The 23,250-nt window shown below is 43.8% G+C and overlaps 1 protein-coding gene across 3 annotated transcripts in view; it reads right to left on the minus strand.

Moving 5' to 3' along the window:
- The window catches only part of LOC142020082 (fibronectin type-III domain-containing protein 3A-like), a 91,190-nt gene that overhangs the window by 30,488 nt on the left and 37,452 nt on the right, over nucleotides 1-23,250 (minus strand). For 2 of the 3 annotated variants that reach the window (XM_075007682.1, XM_075007681.1), the window contains exons 5-11: nucleotides 21,533-21,761; nucleotides 17,106-17,390; nucleotides 9,508-9,566; nucleotides 7,438-7,592; nucleotides 3,755-3,814; nucleotides 1,555-1,693; nucleotides 1,202-1,255 (exon numbers count right to left, since the gene is read on the minus strand). In XM_075007682.1, coding sequence (XP_074863783.1) covers nucleotides 1,202-1,255; nucleotides 1,555-1,693; nucleotides 3,755-3,814; nucleotides 7,438-7,592; nucleotides 9,508-9,566; nucleotides 17,106-17,390; nucleotides 21,533-21,761 — 981 coding nt within the window. The remainder of the gene's footprint in view (nucleotides 1-1,201; nucleotides 1,256-1,554; nucleotides 1,694-3,754; nucleotides 3,815-7,437; nucleotides 7,593-9,507; nucleotides 9,567-17,105; nucleotides 17,391-21,532; nucleotides 21,762-23,250) is intronic. The other variant, XM_075007683.1, reaches the window with a different exon arrangement.

Here is a 23,250-nt window from a genome sequence, read left to right on the forward strand (position 1 = left end):
AGGTTATGTCATCAATGGGGGGAGGAGAGGACAACACAGCAACATTATTGGACTATAATTATAACATTACAGCTGGAATGCAGAGCTAAATAACCTAAACAGTCACAGAAAGTGACTCAAAAATGTGAGACTCAGAGCTGGTCTACACTACACAGAGCACTGTAAGGCAGTTTTCACTGACTTATCTCAGTGTCTACACTGCAGCCTTCCTCCTGTTGAAGTCAGTGGCCTACTACACTGATGACTCCACCTCCAGAAGAGGTGTAAGACTCGGGTCCCTGTAGTTAGGGCGATACAGTGTTCATGCAGACACTGGGTTACTTATATTGTGGGTTTACTATCTTGTCAACGTCACTGAAAGAGGCCCTGAAATTGACAAGCAAACTGGGTAGCCATAGCTCAGCTACATGCCCACTCTCCAGCAGTGAGAAGCTCAAGGCAGCTTCTGCCCAGTGGGCCCTGCCTCTGCACAACCACACTCCTGGCATGGAAAAGGGAACACGGCAAGGGAAAGATACAGCTTCCTAGGAGCCATGAGACAGCCAGGCTCCCAGCAGGGAGCAGACCAGGATTTCAGCTCCCCACTGGCCCTATTAAGTCAGTGTAAATGCTCCTGGTAAGGACACGCACCACTAACCCAAGGACAGTAGTGCGGACAAACTCCACCATAGTAATCACTGCAGTAACTGTAAGTCAACCTAATATATAGGTCGACTTACATTTTAGCGTAGACATAACCTCAGTTAGGTAGCAACAAACAATCAAACTCCCTTGGATGCCCATGCAGACTAAGGTGTTTATCTTTTGACATTTATCTAGTTATTACTGAACACGTTTTTAGTAAAAACTTCAAAATGTTTTCAGTGTGGTTTATGACTGTGTTCATTAAATGGTCTCATTACGCTCTGGCTACTAATAATGGATACAATATGAACATTACTTAGGATTGCGAAATCAAATTAATTAAACTACTTACAATTTAACACTATTCTCAGGGTAATTTAATGGAATCTCTATTTCAAACTATAGTAGTACTATAGATCTCGTGCAAGTTCTTTTCTTTTAAAGTTCTCTAACCACAAAAATCTACACTAATTTGCTTAATAAAAAGCATATTTATTTAACCAATAAACATTCACTCAGACCTGAAAAGCACTCAGACTTGCATGCAACTTTTCCATCATAAAACTAAAGGGCTTACCTCATCCCATTCTAAGAGAAAATTAGTTATTTTGGAACCATTATCATTTGAAGACTAAAATAAAGAAACAAAAACAAAAAAGTTAAGCTCAAAGGTTTAAATGTTTCATTTTACAGACACTTGGAGGTTGAACTGAAAAAAAATTAATACAACAGGGTTTCTGTGTTACTTAGATATAACTAAGGACAATGTAAACTAATTTTAATTGTAAAGTTCATCTTTCCCTCCAAACACACTTATATTTAAGCATATTTTCAGTGATCATTTCAAACTTTTTTTTTTAAAAAGAGAAATAGTATGTTTAGCTTTGTCAAGACTAAGTATCCCATATATGAACCTGTCACGTTACTTACCTTCCACTGCAAACTCAAGCTGTTTTTTGTTCTGTTGATTAGTTTAGGTGCGGCTGGAGGGTCTGGTTCACAACTTTCTGTAGTAAAACTCACCAATTCAGAAACAGATTCTTTTATGGAACTGCTTGTTGCTGAAACTCTGAATGACAAACAGCAATTAATGAAGTATCCCAAGATTACCATCACATGAACATCCTAAAATTTGGAACATGGATCATCTGTTTGAAACATGCACTTAAGAGGAAGAAGGTAGGGAAAAAAAGAGTAGATGACTTATTGTATTAGAAATGTAATACAGAAACTTTCTGCTCTTGACCACTGGTTCAAGTATAGTTCACACTGTTGTAATTGTCCAGGAAAGGCCCAATGAAGTGAATCCTTGATCTCATTCCAATTCCTAGTGGACTAGCATGTGTATCTCAAACACCACCACCACAAATGCCACTCTCACGGGCAGCCTTAGGTAGATGTAGGCACTCTGGAAGAGCAGCATGGAGATAGAGGAACTCAGGCTGGAGGGCTGTCAATCTGTTACTTTTCAGATTTACATTTATGTTTTTAAATATAAAAGCACTGGTGAATCATTTCTGACTGTTGATGTCCCTCAGAACAAATAAATTTAGCATTTCTGGGACTTAAACTTAATAAGCATAATCTTTAATGCTAGAAGCAAAAATCCATTTTAAATCTGTTGTTACAGACCTCTGAAAAAAGTAAACACCTTTGAGTTAAACAATTTTCAAGCAGCCTATTTAACATAAGCTTAGTTGGCACACTGTTCAGGATGTCACCATCGTATCAAAGTAATCAATAAAACACATTGGATTCATGATCAAAACTATATTAAAGAATGTTATCAGATGGATGAGATAGTAGAAGAGGATTACTTTACACTTAAATATGTTAGAAAGCCTTGAGATTAAACAAAACTCTCAGATTATTCAGGTGACGTCTTCCATGTAGATTTATATTACAAACATCTGCACAAACTAACTTAAAAAGAGTTTAACTAACCAATACATTTAGAACTGCAAGGGAAACCAAGCAGACTCTATCCTGAAATCAGAAAAACAAAGAATTCCAAGGTAACTTTACTCAATTTTTAGTCTTGTTCAATTGAAAATCCAGAACCAGGGCCCCCCTACACAGTCATCTTAGACTGCCAATCACACAGGCTTTTCTTCCACCATATGCAGGTTTCATATTGCTTTTAGGGGTGGCCCCATCTAAACTATGTGACACGGTTGCATTGAATTATGCAGCACATTGGAAAACATTCTGCAGTTTACAGGAGTGGTATTTCTCCTGCAGCAAAGTAAGAGTTGCTCTCCTATAGCCAACAAATACTGAAGTAGAGTCCTGCCTGGGACTATTTTTAATCTCGCTCTGCTATTACAGCAGCAGGTCCTGCATGACCTGTGGAACTCTGATTCCGCTGCAGGGCTCTAAACTAGCTGCACAGGATCCATTATTGGAGCTCCCTTCTACTGCTGGATGCCTAAAAACTCACAACTCCAATTAGTCCCCTTTCCTTCATAGTTAAGGACTGCAGGTACAAGAACTGGTTTGCTCTGATGGGCCTTTTGAGTTCTGGAAGGCAGCTGCTGATTCTTGCAAATCTCTTTCTGCAAATACCCCATTCTCTATTCTGAGACTGAGGAGTCAGTTCTACACTACCTCAACCAGCCTCAGTTTCCCCTTTTCTAGTACTATTAAGTTTCACAGGGGAGTAGTTTTGGACCATCTCCCTCACCTCAACACAGATTAGCTCAGCAACTCCAGCTACTCTCCCTAGAAACATGCAGTAAGGTCCAGGACAGCTGATGATCATTCTTTCCTTTGCTGCTGTCCTTACGCTAGTATAATATCCCACTCTCTGACTCCTGCTCTGCTCTTAAGGGCAGCCGTATGGGATATCCACTTAACTCCTCAATATTTGCTGGAGTCAAGAGTCGGCAGGCAGACGGACAAGAGTGGGTAAAAAATGTCAACAAGCAAAAGGTAGTATATTTGTCAATTTGGTGATTACAAGTACGACAATATTGTTGCCACTTGTGTCCTATTAACTGCAGATGAGGCACAACCACATTTTACATAAAACTCTCACAAACAGTTTATAATCAAATCCATCTCACAAAGAAAGTAATGATTTAATAATTCTCATTTATAGCAGTATTGGGTATTCAGTCCCAGTACATACCTGACATGGTAATCTGTTGCTGGTCTCAGCTCAGGAAGGGTAATCATTGTTTCTTCTCCTCTGTGGGGACAAAAAAAAAAAAAAAAAAAAAAAGAAGAGTTACCACTGTAATTGGTGTTCTTCAAGATGTGTTGTTCATGTCCATTCCAATATTGGTGCGCATGCATGCTCAGTTGCCGGAAAATTTTTCCCCTAGCCAGAGCCATCGGGTCGGAGCAGCGCCTGGAGTGGTGCTTATACAGTATCCAATACAGGCACTGCCCACATCACCCCCCTGCTCAGTTCCTTCTTGCCGGCTCCTCCGACAGTGGGGAAAGGCTGAAGGGTTTTGGAATGGACATGAACACCACATCCCAAAAAACAAGTTAAGGAGGTAAGTAACTGTTTTCCTCTTTGAGTGATTGTTCATGTGCATTCCAATGTAGGTGAATGCAAGCTGACATTAGGAGGTGGGGTCAGAGTTCCCAAATAACTGTAGTACAGGGCTGACCACTACAGCATCCTACCTAGCATGCTGTGTAATTGCATAATGGACTGAAAAGATGTGAATGCAAGACCAGGTGGCCACCCTACAAATTTCCTGAATAAAGACATGGGCTAGGAATGCTGCTGAAGAGGCCTGCTCCCTTGCAGAATGAGCCCTGATCAGAGGAAGGGGTACCCCTGCTACCTTGTAGCATTCCTTAATACAAGCCACTTTGAGGAGGAAATCCTCTGAGTAAAGTGGGAGGCTCGTAATCTTGTCCACCACAGCCACAAAGAGCTGCTGTGACTTTCTGAATGGTTTGGTCCTGTCCATGTAAAAGGTTGAGACTATGGATATCTAAGGTATGTAAGCTCTGCTCCCTTGGGGTACCACAAGGGTTAGGGCAAAAAAAAACAGGTAGTGAAATATCCTTACTGACTTGAAAAGAGGAGACCGCTTTCAGCAGGAAAGTTGGATGGGGTCTCAGAATAACCTTGTCCTTATGGAACTCCGCATACAGTGGGTCCACTGAGAAGGCCCTCAATTCAGACACCCTTCTGGCCAATATAATGGCCACCAACAAGGATGTTTTGTAACTAAGAGATAGCAAGAAGCAGGAAGCACGGGATTTAAAAGGGAACCCCATAAACTTGGCCAAAACCAAATTAAGGTCCCAGGAGGGTAAGGGGTCCACACCAATGGCTTAACCCTTTCCAAGCCCTTCATGAATCTCTTGACCACAGAGTCCAAGAACACCAATGAAAGGTCTGGACTAGGATGAATTACAGAAATAGCTCTGTGGTTGATTAGATACGTGCAATTGTAGCTCCCCAGTCGAATAAACTTGCCTACCATACAGGTCCAAACGTTTCATCTCCCTATTTTTGGGTGAGAGGCCCTGAAACCTGTCTCCCCCTATGGCTGGCCATGTCCACAACAAGGGAGTCAGGCAGGGGGTGGGTAAAAAGGTATTTGTGCCCTGTAGAGGGGATAAAATACCTCCTCATTTTTCCTCTCTGCGGGCTAGTCCAATGCTGGGATCTGCCACACAGTCTTGGCCATCTGTGAGACAGTCTTAATGAGAGGCGGAGCCAACCTAGTGGGACATGAGGACAAAACATCTGTCATCAGGTTGGCTTTGTCCTTCATCTCCGCTACGTGCATCCCTAAAGCGTTGGTCCACTTGGCAGACCAGCTGCTGGAATGCCCTACTGTCCTCCAGGACTGGGAAGGCAGAAGACCCCGCTACCTCTTTGTCCAGGGAAGATAAAGAGGACGCACCTGCCTGCATTGGACCACCCATCTCCATGGCTCCTACTGGACTGCCCATATGCATGGTCTGCCCTCTGTCCATGGAGAACAGCTCCAACATCTGCCTCAGCAATGCCGAGCCCCACACCACAAGAGGAGCCATCGTCGAAGATGACAATGGGAACCCACCAGGCCCCATGGTTGGCATCATGTGGATGGCACTGAAGCAAAAGGCATCAAAACCAATGGAGCCAACAACAGTAACGCGTTGTGGTGACAGATGGTGCCAGTAAGAACAGTTCCACAGGATACAACTGTTCCAATGAACCAACCTGCAGAGGGCTCGCAGTGATGCTGACAGTGCCGAACACGGTACTGGGGGACCTCCCGATGCCAATGCCGGGGATGAGGTCTGGGATGGAGAATGAATGAACTACTCCTGGCTCTGGTGGAATGCTCACAAAGTACAGAATGGCCACTGCAAAGCCGGCTGCCAGTTTGGTGGCCACTATCTTGGAGCAGAGTATCAACTCCATCCAGACAAAGAGCAAGCTCTCCCACTCCTGCCAGAACTGGAGAAGTAGGAGTCGGACTCCAGCTCAGAAGCCTCCAATGCCAAAGACCAAGCAGGTGTCGGTTCCAAGGGCACCTGAGTAAGCACTGGATGGGACGGTGCTGGTGCCCACACTGTGGTTGCTGGCAGAGTTGGAGCTGTAGGTGGATGTGCCATCACAGAGGGCTTGCCCTGCAATGGAAGATGACTTGATACCTGACTTGGGGATGCATTACTCCTTGGCAGTGAAAAAGGTGCCGTGATCTGTAGGAGGCTCTTCATCACCCAAAACACCTCTGGCATCAATGGTGGCTGCAGGAAGCAGGGGCTAGACCTCTGAAACAGTGTTGAAGTCCAACCATCCACAGTCTGCCCTTGGTGCATCTCTCCCACCTCCACCTGGGAATCCTCCGTGCACTTGGAAGCAGCAGAACAGTCCCTGTTGTGCCTTTTCTTTTTGCGATGCACCACAGAATCAAGACTTATGTCTCTGAGGAGGTTGAAGTACCAGCCCTTTACCATGGCACCAGGCTCTCTTTTCCTTCATCGATGCTGAGGCCGAGCTTGGTGCACCCCATGCTGAGGAAGACTGTACTCAGCCCGGCAGATGGGGAATTCTTGGACTGTAGAGCTGCCTCCATCAATATGACTGAGGTGCTGACCCCTGTCCTTCAAGGTCCTTGGTTCAAAGGTTTTACAGATCGGGAATCGGTTTAGCTGGTGACCCTCACCCAGACACTTCAAGAATGCTGAACAAGGATCACTTTTCGGCATGCGCTTCCCACAGTCAACACAGACTTTGAAGCTTGGCGACCTTAACATGCCCTGGCACTGAGGCCTCAAGGAGGTGGAGCAACCTCCCTGCTTGGGGCCCAATGAACAATACTAACAACAACAGATCTATTAACAGCTAATCAGAACTATTTACAGGTAAGCTCTAACTGCTATCAGCTCTTGAAGAAGAGTGCTCGCATGAGTAATGGAAAGTTCCAGCAACTGACACTAAGCAGGGGGACTAGCCAGGCAGTGCCTATATTGGGCACTATGTGGGCAGCACTCCAGGGGACGCTGCTCCAACCCAATGCCTACCCTAGCTGGCAAAAATTTTCTGGCAACTGAGCATGAGCATGCATGCATCCACCCTGGAACGTGCATGAACAATCACTCAAAGTAGTGATAGGTCTCCTACATACTTCAAAACAGGCTTATTTCAAAGTAAAACTATATGCTGTACATTTAGTTCAATTGTCTATTATCCCCTTTATACATAAGGCCCATTGATACTATATGAATTATTTGTATATGAAGAAAGTAGCTCTGCATAACAATGTATATCCCCGATTAAAAAATTGCTGATTAATGTCAGTGTACTTGAACATATGCATAGTGCTTAAATTAAGAAATCAGACTTACATATAGACTGATTTAAATTTTCCATTTTTACCACAGTTGGATACTGCTACTTCAAATATAAACGTTGCTGGAGTGAGAGCATGGTTTTCTCCATTCTGCGAACTAAGTGGGAGATTCCAGGACAGAACTGCCGATCTTGCTTGTATATCAGAAACCTTTTAAAACCACAAATAATGAAAATAGGTTTGCTTACTATAATAAAGCAAACAGCATTATTCATTAACTTAGCACTTGCACATTTGCCCACTAAAGTTAATCACTGAATAAAATTCTTTACTTTTAGGAAATGGAAGTACTGAGTCTTTATGATAGAATTTTACTGGGCTTTAATTTCTACTTTAACTATTAATCATTCCAGGGAGCTCATACCAAGGGTGCTCCATAAACATATTGTGGATCCATTTAAATGATCTTGGGCTGTGTAGTTTCTATTTCACTTGCAACCTCTGCTCTAAGTACTGTGGCCAAAGTTTTCAAATTTGGGACCCTAAAAATCAGGCAGCTAGATGTATGTCTATGTACAAACGAAAGCCTCAGTTTTCTAGCCAAGTATTCATATCTCTCACTGACTACAGTACTTAAAAGTTGTCCATTTGTTGAGCTCTCTCAGTACTAACTTTCTTTTTAAAGGTACCCAAGCCTAAAATATTTGTTTCACACGCCAAAAAACCTCTTCTCTTTTTTTTGGCACCATTTGGTTTTAATTCTTCACAGCACTCCAAATTTCTTCCAAAATAAGTCTTGCAAAACTTTTTCTGGTACTAAACCCATAGGCTGTGTCTACACTATAAAAATAACTTTAAAGTTGCTTACTTCGAAATAGGGCACTACTCCATTCCCAGCAATGGAGTAAGGACTTCAAAGTTGGGCTCCCTACTTCAAAGTTAACTTTGAAGTAAGGGAAAATGCACGTAGACTCTCTGCTGGCTACTTCAAAGTGGTGTGTGTCTTAGTTAACTTCGAAGTTAGTTTCTAGTGTAGACACAACCTATAGGGTATTAGTAGCAGTAACATAGCAACATCACCATAACACAACAAACAGCAGAAAGCTAGAGCAAAAGAATGTAGTTTACATGCTACAGCTGAACAAAATGCAGTTGCAGCACTCTAAAGACTAACAAAATAATTTATTAGGTGATCAGCTTTCATGAGGCAGACCCACTTCAGATCTGGAAAGAGTGTGGCTAAATATAGTGACTTGCATGGTGAATAGTCACCGTCTGCACAATTTCCAGATCTGAAGAAGTAGGTCTGTCCCATAGAAGTTCATCACTTACGTTGTTTTGTTAGTCTTTAAAGTACTACATGACTACTTTGCTTGTTTTGTGAAGATAGAGACTAACCCGGCTACCTCTCTCCCACCCTACAACTGATGCACAAAACTCCTATGTCCCTGCTATATAAACCCAGCATTCTAATTGTCTGCTCCAATCATCTGAACAAGGGGGTTTTACCTAATAAATTTGTTAGTCTTCAAGGTGTTACAGAACTGCTTTTTATTTGAAAAGAAATTAAGTGTACCTGACTGCAATTTTAGCCTATAATCTATTTAAATATCATCATAAGACCCCAAACAGTCTGTAAATACTCAAATCTCTTCTGCAATCTGGTTTTAAGTAGAAGAAAAAATTATTAAGTTCTTACAAGTACCTCTGTATTTTGAAATATTTTGCACTCAACTGACCATGGTCCTAAATACAAAAAAGTGAGTGGACAGATTACTTTAGACCCAGGGTGCCCTTCATCACAGGATCTTGAAGCATTTACAAATATTAACTAACGTCAGAGGCAAGTGTTATCTCTATTTTACAGACTAAAACTGAGGCAAACAGAGTAATTAACTTGCTTTAGGTATCTCAACCACTCAGTGGTCGAGGGAGAAAAACAGAGCTCCTGATGCTTGGCCTGAAGCTCTAACCACTAAAGCATGGACTCTCCATTTAAAAGAATTAAAGCATTGCAAATAAAAGATAATTAAACATGTTTCAATGCTATTTGTAACATGTTATTTCTCAAGAGAAAGTATACGATCGTGATATACAGTATGTAACATTTGAAGAAAATACTTACTACAGGTTTACCAATGCTTAAGTGAAGATCGTACAATTTTTTAGATTCTGTGTCAGACTCTGAAAAGCCAAACATAAAACTGATTACAGTGTAAAAAACAAACAGCACCCCCATCCCCCAGCAGATAAGCATTTGTTATCGAAGTGTAACCACAAGATGGAGTTAGCATGATTAAGAGATTAACAGTATATATAATGTAAAATTCATTTCCTCTATTTGACTGAGTGATTTGCAGAATTGTCCAAACTAGCAGCATTACACAAATCCCATTGAATACTTCCTGCAAAAGGACAGATTTTGCTAATCTGCACATACTTTGGGTTACTTTTGTTGAACAAAAATCTTGGTATACAAATAAAAGATACTAAAAATTAACACGATCAGTGATCCCTCTGATTGCTTGTGGCGGCCACCCAGGAGAGATTCAGGCACCGCCCAGCTATTTAGCAGAGTGTCTGAAGTGCACAGAAATGGCAACATGTGTTTCTACTGCTGGTGCATATCTACACATAACAATATTTATTCTGCACATGGATGGAAAAAATAAGGGAACGCTGACTAAGACGTGTCTTACCTGCTGTGTGTGCTGGTGATGTGGTTACTGTTGCCTTTTCTTTATAAGCCAAATTTCTCCATGGATATAAATTTGGAAGATGTGTCTGAGATTTTTAAATTACATACAATAAATACAAAACAACAAGCAGTCCCACAGCACCTTAAAGATTAACAAATGTATTAGGTAATAAGCTTTTGTGGATAAAACCCACTTCCTCAGATTAAGCCACATAATTAATCCGCATAATCTGAGAAAGTGGGTTTTACCTATAAAAGCTCATTACCTAATAAATTTGTTAGTCTAAGGTGCCACAGGGCTGCTTGTTATTTGTGAAGCTACGGACTAACACCGCAACCCTTCAGATACTAAAAATACATACAACAGAATGCACTTCCATTGAGAGGGGTCATTGGTGGCTATATGCTAGTGAAAGATACTTTGCTTAAAATATGTATTTAATTGAAGTCTACAGATTCAAGGGTTCAGACTGAAATTGACCCTTAAAGGAAAACTCCAAATGTTTTAAAATGAAAAACGTAGCCAAATCTTGAACCAAAACACACATATTTAATCACACTAGTGAAAGTTAGGGTGGAGGTCTGTACTCTGCAGCTTTTATCAACAAAACTGTGGCCATGTCTACACTGCTTTTTCTAACTTCAAAGTAAGTTATTTCTGAAAAGAGTATTCATACTGCAAAAGCATTTCAAAACTGAGCATTTGCACTAGAAAGTCCCATATCAAAACAAGAGCAATGATGGGATGCTTTCTCCAATTAAGTCACAATTACATCTGTTTAGTACACACTAAGTCAATTTCAAAGCTGAAAAGGGGAGACTGGCGTTAATTTTCGTGGTGTTACTATTTTGAGTTAAATGGCCTGTTATTCCAATCTATAATTAAAAAGATTTGCAGTGGGGAAGCAAGGGTTATTCTTCTGAAAAAATGGGATTTTCCGTAAAAAGTCCTACTACAGACAAACCCTCTGTCAACACGAAAGCTGTGTCTACATGTGCACGAAACATCTAAATATGATGCCTGCGGCAGGAAGCTGAGTGTGTGCTAGGAGCAGCCCCAACATGAGCTGCAGCTGCACGCTCTGAGCAAAGCCTGGGAGCAGCAGCAGGCCATGATGGCCAGCACACGGCCCCCATGGGAGCCCCAGGGCACCCTCTTGGAGCCCCCATGGGGCTCCCAGGGTTTGGGGGCGGGGGTGAGAGAAACAGGCCCTCTCCTGGACAGAGCAGGAGATGCTGGACTTCCTGGGCCTCTGGAAAGAGGAGAACCTCCATCAGATGGGCATCAAGTGGCGAAATGCCACAGTGTTCACCTGCCTGGCTCGGGGCCTCCTGACAAGGGGCCACCTGGAGCATGATGATGAGCAAGTACGCTTGAAAGTAAAGCAACTTTGGCAAGGCTATGCCTGGGCCTGGATGCCGACCACTCCGGGTCAGCCCCAGCTACTTGCCTCTACTTCCAGGAGCTCCAGTGCACACTGGGGCCCTGGGACAGCTCCCCACCCACAGTGGTCCTGGATACATCCATGGATGTGCCACAGACGGAGCTGGAGGAGCAGCCTGGACTGGGTACCCAGGAGGCCAACGTGACCACCGAGTGGTCAAGCGAGGAGGGGGACCTCATGATCTACATCCCCCCCCACTCATCCAGCTGGGCGACTGGGAGCCAGGCATCCCCCGAGATCACCGAGGGACCCTCCAGTATGTATGTGGCAGGGTGTGCGCCCGTCCATGAGGTGGGGGTGATGCATCAGTCAGCCAGCCGCACACAGGACCACTGGTACATAGCACTCTGTGGCAGCCCTCCGGTGATGGCCAGTACCTGCTCCAAGTGAAAAGCACCATGAGCCGCACGTGAGACGGCGGCTGATCAGTGCTGGACAGCACCTGGGGACCACGCACCACAGGCTGGGAAGGCCCACCATCTGAGAAGCCCCCCAACCACTGCGCCATTGGATGGGATGCCCAGTCTGCCGGGGGCAGGGTGGGTGTGCTCACAGCCAGATCCCCTCCAGGATGTAGCACGTTACTGACACACTGTCCATCTCTACATACAGCTGCACCTTCGGTGGCACGGGAGAGCCCAGCACCGACTTACCTGCTAGTGCTGGGCCAACGGGCTTGCCGCCCACCACCCTGGCCCTGAAATGAGCTCCCCTCCACACCATTTGTCCCCCCCGCCCACCATACATAGTCACACATACTGTCCAGTTCACAAATTTTTATTTTCCATATGCCCCCTGGTACTGTGCTCCTCGGGAAGGGGTGGTGGTAGTGGGGAAGATGGGTGACGGAAGTGCATGGGGGGTGGGGATGGGTGCAGGTCACAGGCAGCCATCCACAAAGGCCTGCCTGAGGACCTCCCTAATGCGGAGGCTGTCGGGGTGCGCCTGGCGGATGGGGGCACCGCCCGGCTACTCATAGCTGGCACCAGCTGCATTGCCCCTCCACCCCCAGACACAGGTGTCCCCCTTGCCCTCCACAGTGTTGCAGAGGATGGAACAGGTACCCACTACCTGGGGCACGCTGAAGAACCCAACCTCATGTGGAGGCACCTCCACTGACCCTTAAGGAGCACAAAGGTCCACTCCACAACATTGAACACCTCCCAGGTGGGTCAAGGTGTCTCGTGTATGGCCGCAGGAGCCAAGCCTGGAGGGGGCAGGCCGCGTCTGCCACCATGCAGAGCAGCATGGTGACATCCCCCCTTCTCCCCCAACAGGATCTCCCACTGGTGGACGAAAGCGCCAGCCCCCACATGCCAGTAGAGGCCCGAGTTCTGGAACAGCCGACCGTCGTGGATGTGGTGGGCCCAGCCCACATAGGGGCTGATTCATGGACATCTAAGTGTCCATCAGGGCCTGGAGGACCACTGAATGGTAGTCCTTTGTGTTGACACACAGTTGGCTCTGTGCGCCATCCGAAGCGGTTCAGGAAGCCCAGATCCTCGAAGTCCATGTAGGCAGCATCTGGATCCCCCAGGCGGACAACGACCCTGTGCAGCAGCATCGCATTGATGGCTCTGATGACCTGCATTGGGGGGGAGGGGCAGGAAGAGACAACGTCTGTTCCGGTGAGGGCATGGTGGGCTGTCCTCCCTGCCCCCGGCCCCTCACAGCCTACCCCTTGCAGCTGGGGGTTTCCCTTGCTCAGGCTGCACCACCCGCACCTTACCTTCATAAGTACAGCCCCAGTGGTGTCTTGCTCACCCCAAATTGTTGTCCCATGTAGCGGTAGGAGTCCGGGGTGGCCAGTTTCCAGATGATGATCATGACCTGCTTCTGCAGGGTGAGAGCAGGCTGCATGGAGGTGTCCTGGTGCTGGAGTGCAGGGGAGAACCAGTGACCGATCTTGTCCAAGGTCTGCCTCAACATGCGGAAGTTCCTCAGCCACCTCTCGTCATTCCACTCCCCCAGCACCATGTGCTCCCAACAGTCGATGCTGCTGCGGTGGCTCCAGAGGTGCCGGGGCACCTGGGGGGGAACCTAGCAGTGTCCTGGGTTGGGGGGGCCCACAGCCCCAGGGAGAACGCTCAGCCACCCAAGTAGATGGGGGACAGCTGCAGCGACAGTGCGGAGCACTGACAGCAGGGTCTGCAGGATGAGGGTGTCCTCCTGCAGGAGCTGCTGCTGTGCCTCTATCCTGGAGCATGAGTGGGCTCTGCCAGGCTGGGGACTAAAGGGCAGTGCTCAGCTTGTGCAGGGTGGACAGTGGAGCCCTTTAAAGGAGCATCTCGCTGCAGCCCTGGAAGGGCTTGTCAGCCATAGGACCCCAACCATGGCGTTTCCTGCCTCCCTTCTTTTGAAGGAGAGTTTGGAGCTGTGTGGATGCTCCCTTTTGAAAGACCATGGAGGCGCTTCGAAAGGGCAGCTCGATCTGCTCTTAGCATGTGGTCGCTCCCTCTCCATGGCTGCTGTTTCGACCTCCACGTCACCCTTTCGAAGGAGTGCTCACATGTAGACCCAGCTTAGAAGTCAGTGCCAATCTTATGGGCACTTCTGCTGACACAACATTATTAGTCCCCAGGAGCAGATTTTGCTTTGTCTACAAAAGAGCTCCTGCTGACAAAGGGGCTTTACACTTGCAGTGACAAAACTCGTATATTTGGGGAGTGGGGGTGGAGTGTTTAACTACAAGTGAATGTTCAATTGCAACTAAGCCTTAGTTCCTTCTTTAGGGTACGTCTAGACTACATGGAAGATCAACCTGGTTTCGGTGAGTCTTCCGGAGTTCGATTTTGCACACCTGGTATTTTGATTTCACATGTCTCTACCTGAGGTACAGATGCACTTTCACATAAAAATATGAAAAGAGACCGCTTACATGAGATCAGACAGTATGGTAGAGGCATAATCCACTGACTGGTTTGTATTAGATAATTCAATAGGGTTTATAAAATAAACATGTTTATCTTCTCTCATAATACAAGAGCACCACCAAACAAATCATTTTGTTAGTCTTTAAAGTGCTACATTTCTGCTGCTTTGTTTTGTTGCTACTATTCAACAAGAAAGCAAAACGCTCAGTGAAATTGAAAGGCAGCAAATAAGAAGAAATACTGTACACAATGCACAAATAACCCATGAAACTTTGCCACAAAATAAAGGACAAGAGTTTGGCAGATTCCAAACAAGAATTAGAATTTATCTGCCTCGTGGGACTATATACACACTTACGTAAGACAATTTTAAAAGCTAGGGAAAAGAAATTTCCAAGTTTCAAGACATTAACAAATCACTAGCTGAAGAGCCTGAACAAACTTCTGCTGAGTAAGTCATTCTGTAACTGAATTATGCATCTTTCTCTGAAGTGCTCAGTATTAGTCAGATGGGTCACTACTTTGATCCGGTAGGGTCAGCAGCGCTGACAGCCACCATGGGCCATGGGACAAGGTGGGTGGGAGGAACTCTGCCCTGAAAGGGGTAGGACCGAGGGCAGAAGGGTGGGGACTAGGACATTCAGCTCTCAGCACCTCTCAGACCACAGTGTTGTCCCCCCACCTCAACGCTCCCTCAAAGCCCTGTGTAGCCAGAACTGCGCTGCCATGGCATTTCAGAAGGGCCCCACGGTCAGCTGCCCCTTTCCTGCTTCTCCTCCACTGGTGGGTGTGGATAGGGGTAGCTCATACTGCTGTACAGAAGGCACAAAATTAACAACTGAGAAGCGGTACAGTCCATCTTGAAACTGGCTCGCAAATTAGAACCTTGAAATGAGTCAAATGCTCTACAGAGGCAAACACTCTTAAATAGTAGTAGTAATAATTTTCCAAATACATGACTGAGATGAGCATCCTAAGTCCACAATCACGGCAAGCAACAGAGAATTTCTTACAACACACTTCAAAAATTATATAATCAAATAGTTAATTTTTCCAAGCTTATATATAGACCATGAAGGAGTAGCAAACATTTTAAAAAGTTTGAACTTGATGAGTGTTTCTGTATGATGCATAAAGGCCTGAAGGGATTTTTGTTTTTAAACAAAAATAATCTTCTGAGTTTACATTAGAAATTGAGGTCTTGTCTACTCCGGAAGACACTAATGATGTACAGAAAACCAGCAAAAGTCAGAGTCTGAAAGTTGAGCAACTGAAACAACAGAATTTTAGTCAGAAGGACACAAGTTGTTTAATATAGACTGAATTTCAATGACTAACAAATTTTGGAGGAAGAATCGACCTTTGTGGAAGATTCAACACATTTTCTCTCCAATAAAGCATCTGCAGTTACAATAAATATGCTCTAAGATTCGCAGAAAAAACAAGGAACACCATGACTTAACATTCCCAATATATAAAGGTTAAAAAAATACAAACATTTCAGGCCTTCTCTATAAATACTGAAAATAAAATAAAAAAAATAAAGCTGTCTTATTTTTAGGGAGACTGCACTCCTGAGGGAATTCTGCACCAAAAAAATTGAAAATTCTCCCTCCCACCCACTGCCAAAAAATTCTGCATATTTAATTTGTCAAAATAACAATATAATTATGCTAGTTTCACTTATTATGGTAATTTATTTCAAAATAGCTAGAAGCAAGCACCTCTAAGAATACAAAGACTCCAATTTATTCTTGGACAGATTCCTCACTAGGCATTTTAATATAGAACTTTGAGTAATAATTCATTTAAACTACCACACAAAAAACTTATTTCTTGCATTCCTCAGAAGCAGTGGGAGAGTTAGGAATAATGAGGAGGTGAGGGAGAGGGGAGTAATTGCTGGGCCAGAGCCTGGGCATGAACCAGGAGCACTGCTGAGTATGGGTATGAAAAGTATGGAACAGGGGTTTTTGGGAAGGGATGAGGCTGAGAAAAGGCGGGATTATTAGAAAACCCCTCCATGCAGGCCTTGGCTGACCTCTAGGTGCTTCCATTCCTCTGCCCATTAATATTCCTTGTAACTTGAGTGCTTGGGCAGCCACCCAGGAGAGATTCAAATGCTGCCCAGCTAATGAGCAGAGCAACAACAGTGGCCACAGCCAGCAGAATGTGTTTGTATTGGTGGTACACATCTACACATTTACCAGTGCACATAACAAAATTTATTCCATACATGGATGAAAAAAAATTACAGGAACACTAGCGCCCATGTGTTCCTGCACTCCTCAACTCCAACCTCATGTATCCTTTGCAACCCCTCTCAGCCACCTTCCCTCCCACCATTCACATGTCCCCGTACTCCCATTCTCATTCAGCCCCTGTGCCCCTGACATTAACCTCTCTGACAACAGTCAGTGTGACTCCCCAGCAGCCTTGCATGCCCCACTCTTACTTCCTCACTTGAATCCACAGGCAAAGCAAGACAGCCTCCCTACTACCCTCTCTGTGGTTGGCTGAGCCAGCTGCCCTCTCTACTGGCGCCACAACAGCCACTGGTGAACAAAAGGTGCAACTGCAGTGCCTTTCCTGGCAAAATGCTATTTTCTGAGGGGGCAGGCACAGAATTCTGCCAGGCACATGAATCTTCAGTGGCAGAGAAGGTATCCAAAATCCTACATGACAAATGTGGGCAGCTACTACTTACCTCCCATATCTGAATCCGCTGGTGGGCTTGCTCTTGTTTTTCCTGTTTGTTTTTGCTTTATGAGCCCACATGCTGCTTGCTGTCCCTTTCCACTTCCATATCCATTCTGAACATTTGTATTGGAAGAATTGTGAAGTTTATGTGGTGAAGAAGGAGGGCTGTTAGGTTTATTATTAGTGTTCCCACTAGCTTGTCTCTCCTTAAGTCTTTTCTTCAAATGTTCTTGCATTTTGACAGTCCTTTCATCTCGCTGAATAAAATTTGTCCTTCCATGGGAACGAGGTTCTAAAAGACAACAAAACGTGTATTTTTTTTATGTAGTACAATTTGGTTATGTGGAAATTGAGAAACATAGTGGAAGTTAAAGGCTATGTCTACCCTAGAAGCATCTCTCTACAGAAGTTACTGTCAGAAGACATGATCTGACAGCACTTTTGTCAACAGACTGCATTTACATATAAAAATGGATCAATCTTTGACCTGCTTATTGGACAAACCCCCCACCATCTACAAAGACTTTCTGTTGACAGTTTCTGTTGCCAGAACACATTGTGTGTGTAGATGCTCCACAAGTTTTGTTGACAAAACCCCAGTTTTGTCTATAAAACTCTCTAGTGAAGACACAGCCATAAGGTGCAACACAGCCAGGCATTAAAAAACCTTGTAAATTCAAAGTGTAAAGTTCAATAATATCTGACTGAGTCTGTAAGAGGGCAGAGCTGGTGCTGCTCAAAGCTGTGACAAACTGCATCCAAGTCTTTATTTTCACACCATTAATGGGTGTAAGCACCAGTGGTACTGATAAGAATTTCGTGCTGCTGATCTGCAGGAGCTTCCTGTGGTTGCAGGCAATATACTGAATGTTTTAAGATGAAGCTTTAAAAATGATTTATTAGGTGTTAAGCTTCTGTGGGACAGATCCACTTCTCCAGATCTACAGAATTTCCAGTCCACACCTAGTTATACAGTACAGGGTTCAAAAAATTGCAATGAAAACTGACTGCAATTTTTTGGACCCCGTACTATATAACTGGGTCTGTACTGGAAATTCTATAGATCTGAAGATGTGGATCTGTCCCACAGAAGCTCATCACCTAACAAATAATTTTGTTAGTCTTTAAAGTGCTACGTGACTGCTGTTTTCACTGACATAGCTACCTCTCTCTTACTATTCAAGCTTGAAAAATGTATGGCATCTAAGTAAGGGTGAGGTAAGTGGTAAAAGTTGGCAGCTGAAAGTTTATTTGGATGTTTTACTACAGTAGAACTTCAGAGCTACAAGCACCTCAGCAATGGAGGTTGTTTCTAACTCTAAACAAAAATGTTATGAATGTTCTTTCAAAAGTTCACAGCTGAATGCTGCCTTAATACAGCTTCAAAACTTTATCAAGAAAAATTATGTCCCGACTTTTTTTTTTTTTTTTTTTTGAGTGGTGGCAGTTTATATTTAACACAGTACTGTCCAATACTTGCATTTTTGCTTTTGATCTGTGATGCTACTTAAATGTGTATTTCTGATTCCGAAGGAAGCGCGTGGTTGACTGGGAAGTTCGTAACTTATTAATAATTCTGAAGTTCTACTATATTGTTAATTTTGATCATATTCGTTTCAATGCAATCCTTATCTTTTATTTTTGCCCATATGCCCTTCTCACTGTATTTAATCCATACCTAGTGAATTGCAGTTTTGAACCCTAACCTTTTCACTACTTTTATTCCTCTCTCATTAGCTGTCTTGAAAGCTTTTCTTATTTTCTTTATTTTTACTTCTTCATGTTCCCAATAGTTAAATCTTTCCTTTTTGTTAGTCTTCCCCTAGTGTCCTCCACCTTCAAAACTATATGTCTTGATTAGAGCTGTCTTCCCTCCTAGGACATAGAAGCACAGATGGCAGAAATAACACTTTCAACATTGTCTAAGGATCTTCAGGGGCTTAGCAGTCTCAGTCATTTTTGAAAATGTGATGTAGGTGCTTTTTAAAAAATTCTCTAGGCTCTCCCACGAGAATTTACCACCACTAGCATTGATTCAGCTGCTCAGAGTATGACAGTAGGTGTTCGTACCCTCTTTTACAATATTGCTCATAAAAGGAAATTTTTGTAAACTACTAAGTTACAAAAGATTATGTCAGTAGGCTTTTCAAGTGTTCACAAGTAACTTTTCAATGGTGTATAGCTACTCCCATCACCCTCAACTTGGAAAACCAGTTATACACAGTAAGGTTTTCATTTTTTAAATATTTAAGCCATACCTCACACTTGGTTAGAAAAAATACCCCTGAATAAAGTCTCCCAATAAAGGCTCACATTAAAAAGAAGCTGTTGAAAATTTCTTCTACCTTTCCCCAAAAATTCACCTTTAGGGTGAGACCAAGCATGAGGAATTTCAACCTCAGCAGAATGTTTTTCAGAAAATCAGAAGCAAGATCTAAAATGGGATCATTATGGAATCTGCAGTAGCAAAGACTAAAGAGTTAAAGGTATTTAACCTAAAATATTATACAAGTTCTAAGTAAAGTTTCTATATTGCTATCCTTCTGAAAGAATTCAACAACAACATTTTATGTTTACTCTGTGAGCCTGCACATCCACAACACCTTTCATTTGAGGATTTTAGAACACTAACAAATTTAGGTGTACCACATCAGTCTAATACAAATATCTCCCCACTTACAAATTGAGAAACTAAAGTTTGTAGAGGATAAGTCCTGCATCCACAAAGCCTTAGTTAGGCACCTTGGTTCGCTATACTTTAAAAAGGGATGAGACACGTGCCCAAGAATGGGATCCGCAAAAGCTAGCATGCTAGAGTGTGGGTGTCCAATATGGTCACCACTTGACAGGACAAGTTGGGGTGAATACAAGGGTTGCCAACTTGCGGCTCTTGGAGCCTTTAAATGTAGCTCCGCCTGAGAGCCACACACAGGGAGTGCTGTCCGCCTGCTCCTTGCATGTACCCCACCTCTTGGTGGGAGAAGCATGTGGCAGCAGCGGTGGTGGCCCCAGTGGCAGCTCCAGCAGCAGTCATGGAGGTGGCTCTGGTGAGTTGCTGGCATTGAACTAGAAAGGGGGATGGGGGGCCTGGCTCTGGGGCAGGGCATTCAGTTAGAGTTGAGGGGCGGGGGCGAGAGCTAGGAGTGCCAGGCTCTATAAAGTTTTGTATAACATAGGCCGTGTCTACAGCAGCCCCAAACTTCGAAATGGCCATGCAAATGGCCATTCTGAAGTTTACTAATGAAGTGCTGCAATACATATTCAGTGCCTCATTAGCATGCCGGCGGCCGCGGCACTTCGAAATTGACACAGCTCACCGCTGCATGGCTCGTCCAGACGGGGCTCCTTTTCTAAAGGACCCTGCCTATTTTGAAGTCCCCTTATTCCTATGAGCAGATGGGAATAAGGGGACTTCGAAGTAGGCGGGGTCCTTTTGAAAAGGAGCCCCGTTGGGACGAGCTGCATGGCAGCGAGCCGCGTCAATTTTGAAGTGCCGCAGCCGCCTGCATGCTAATGAGGTGCTGAATATGTATTTCAGTGCTTCATTAGTGAACTTCAAAATGGCCATTTGCATGGCCATTTCGAGTTTGGGGCTAGTGTAGACATAGCCATAATGTGGCAAATGTGGAAAAATGACAACCCCAAGTGTGGTGATCTTTGAATTCCCATTGGACACTGCTGTGCTAGAGAAAGAGCCACCTCAGCTAGCTATTCAGCCATTCTTATCACTGTTGATGTTTCCTAAACACTGCCCTGTCATGTAGCTCTGCACCCTATGGAGCTGCAGGGAGGCGCACATTTCTCCTTACAAACTTCAGCTGAGAACCCACATCCTGGAGCCAGACAACTTAGGCTCCTGCTTAATTCAACATAAAACAGCAAGATGGAAAGGCCTCCCCCTAATAGCCCAAGGGTTAGGGTATGACACGGCAGGCCCCAGTTCAATTACTCCTGCCTGATGAGAAGGGATCCTCCACCTGTCAAGTCAGTGCCCTAACCACTGACCCATTCTTTTGCTATATCTGGCCAAATTAATATTTGATTATTGTAATTAAATTGGAATGGCTTTCACATTACAGTATTTCAATCTCTCAAAATTAACCCCAGCCATCGTGTGTGGAGTTAAGTGTTCTCGGAGTACGCCAACCAGATCAGGCCCTGCAGGCATCACTTCTCTCTTGCTCAGGACTGTGCTAAGACTTAGATGTGAGAAAGAAACCCAGACACCTGCTCGTACATTTCACTGGTGCCTAAACCTGGGCATTTGATGCTTAAGTATCTTTGTTAATCTAGCACTAAGTGACCTAGGCAAGCCTGCGTAGGAAATCAGTGACAGAGTGGCAAACAGAATGCATGTTTGACTTCTAGTTCTGGTGCCTTAACCAGGCAACTAAGCCCCTGTGTCAAGTAAAATACAGTATTAGCAAGTCTTACCTTGTTCTTGATAAACATGTGGTGGTGGAGGAGGCTGGTGAATGAACTGTGGTGGTATTTCTCCTGTCCCTGGAACTGGAGAGTACACTGGATGAGGTGGGTGGGGAAACAAAGCAGGGTGAGGATGCATGTAATGTGGCACATGTGGTGGAGGGGGATGCATGGAAGGATGGAATTCAGACGAATGTGGTAATACCACCACCTTACGAACTCCATTTTCTTCTACCATCTGTGATACAATGTAAAATACAGAAAAGTCAGTAAAAGAACCCTTTTGTGTACTCTACATTCCTTAAACTTGAAGACTAGATTCTACCTTAAAATCATTCATGTTCATATCCAGATACTGACCTGTACTGCATTGGGAGAAAAAGCTCTACTGTGATGGACCTCATTACATTTAAACCCTTCTGCAAGAAATCCTAAATTTCTGAGTGTGCCCATTTAAAAACTAAAGCTCAGTGTGGCAGAGCCACAAGTAACCCAGAGAATACCCACAAGATATTCCTGGTTAAAAGTAAACTTGAACTGATGACAAGCATGATTCCTACTTCTTTCAACTACTACATCAAAACTGACAAACAACCAGCCTCAGGTCTTATCTAGATTAGGATAAAGAGCTGTGAAAGCACTTTAGTGACCATAAGATAACTAATGGTACAGAAAATGCAGTATGTACTTAAATATATGCCAATCTTGTTCAACTGAAATCTAGGCTCCCGATAGGCTCTAACTCTACTGGTTGAGCACATAATGAAGCATATATACTGCCTTGCCTATGCCAGACTTCAAATGTGCGTGCTAACGCACCTTTAAATAATTAACTTCAGCAAAAACGTAGGACGAAGCAAGCATTTTATGAAAGCACATATATAAGCAGAACAAGACAGGAGAACTCAACGAACTACAGAAGACAGGACCAACAATAAGCAATGCCCTGTCTTGCCAGATCTTTAGGTCATCTGTCAAAGGCAGACATAGGTTGAAATGCAGGATTTATCCGGAAGGAAGAGTTTTAGCTGATAATGGGAGCAGAACATCTATAGCATTTTTGGGTTATCTGGATGCAAATAAATCCAATAACTCATAGGGTCCATCAAAATATTACGTAAGTGATTAAACTTCTCAGTAGCCACTCTTCTGGTTCAAAGGACTCACAAATTACTATTGTCATGTAAATTGTATTGATAGTAAAGCTGTTTTCCCACCACCAAAACTGGAAGATACAGTTTTAATCTAGAGTAACTGGTATCTAGACAGAAGATAATAAAAGAATAATGAGATGGATCTTCTAACACCATTTAAGTTAAAAGATCAACCAACTATTTTCCTTTCCCCTATGCTCTACCTCCTCATGAAGAGATCAACTAACTGCTGAATGAAATGACAATGACAGAAGACACACAGCTGACAGAACATACGTTCTGATGAAAGAGGCAAAACTGGTACCTGAAGTAAACAAAATTCAGCAGAAAAAAAGCAGAGGTCTTCAATTGGTTTAAAATCTGATTTGTCTAACCTCATCCGCCCACTGACTGCCACCTCCAATCATTTTTCTTTTTACATCAAAACTTTAGATTACAAAACTCTGGTGCTATAAAATGTATGTTATCAATGGACACAAGGGAAAAAGCCCACACTGCAAGTACACTGGCAAAGACAAAACTGAGACATTAACTGATTTGCTTTTTACACACTGTTCTCAAAATAATCAAAAA

The sequence above is a fragment of the Carettochelys insculpta genome, chromosome 13 (assembly GCF_033958435.1).
Source record: "Carettochelys insculpta isolate YL-2023 chromosome 13, ASM3395843v1, whole genome shotgun sequence".
Lineage (NCBI taxonomy): Eukaryota > Metazoa > Chordata > Testudines > Carettochelyidae > Carettochelys > Carettochelys insculpta.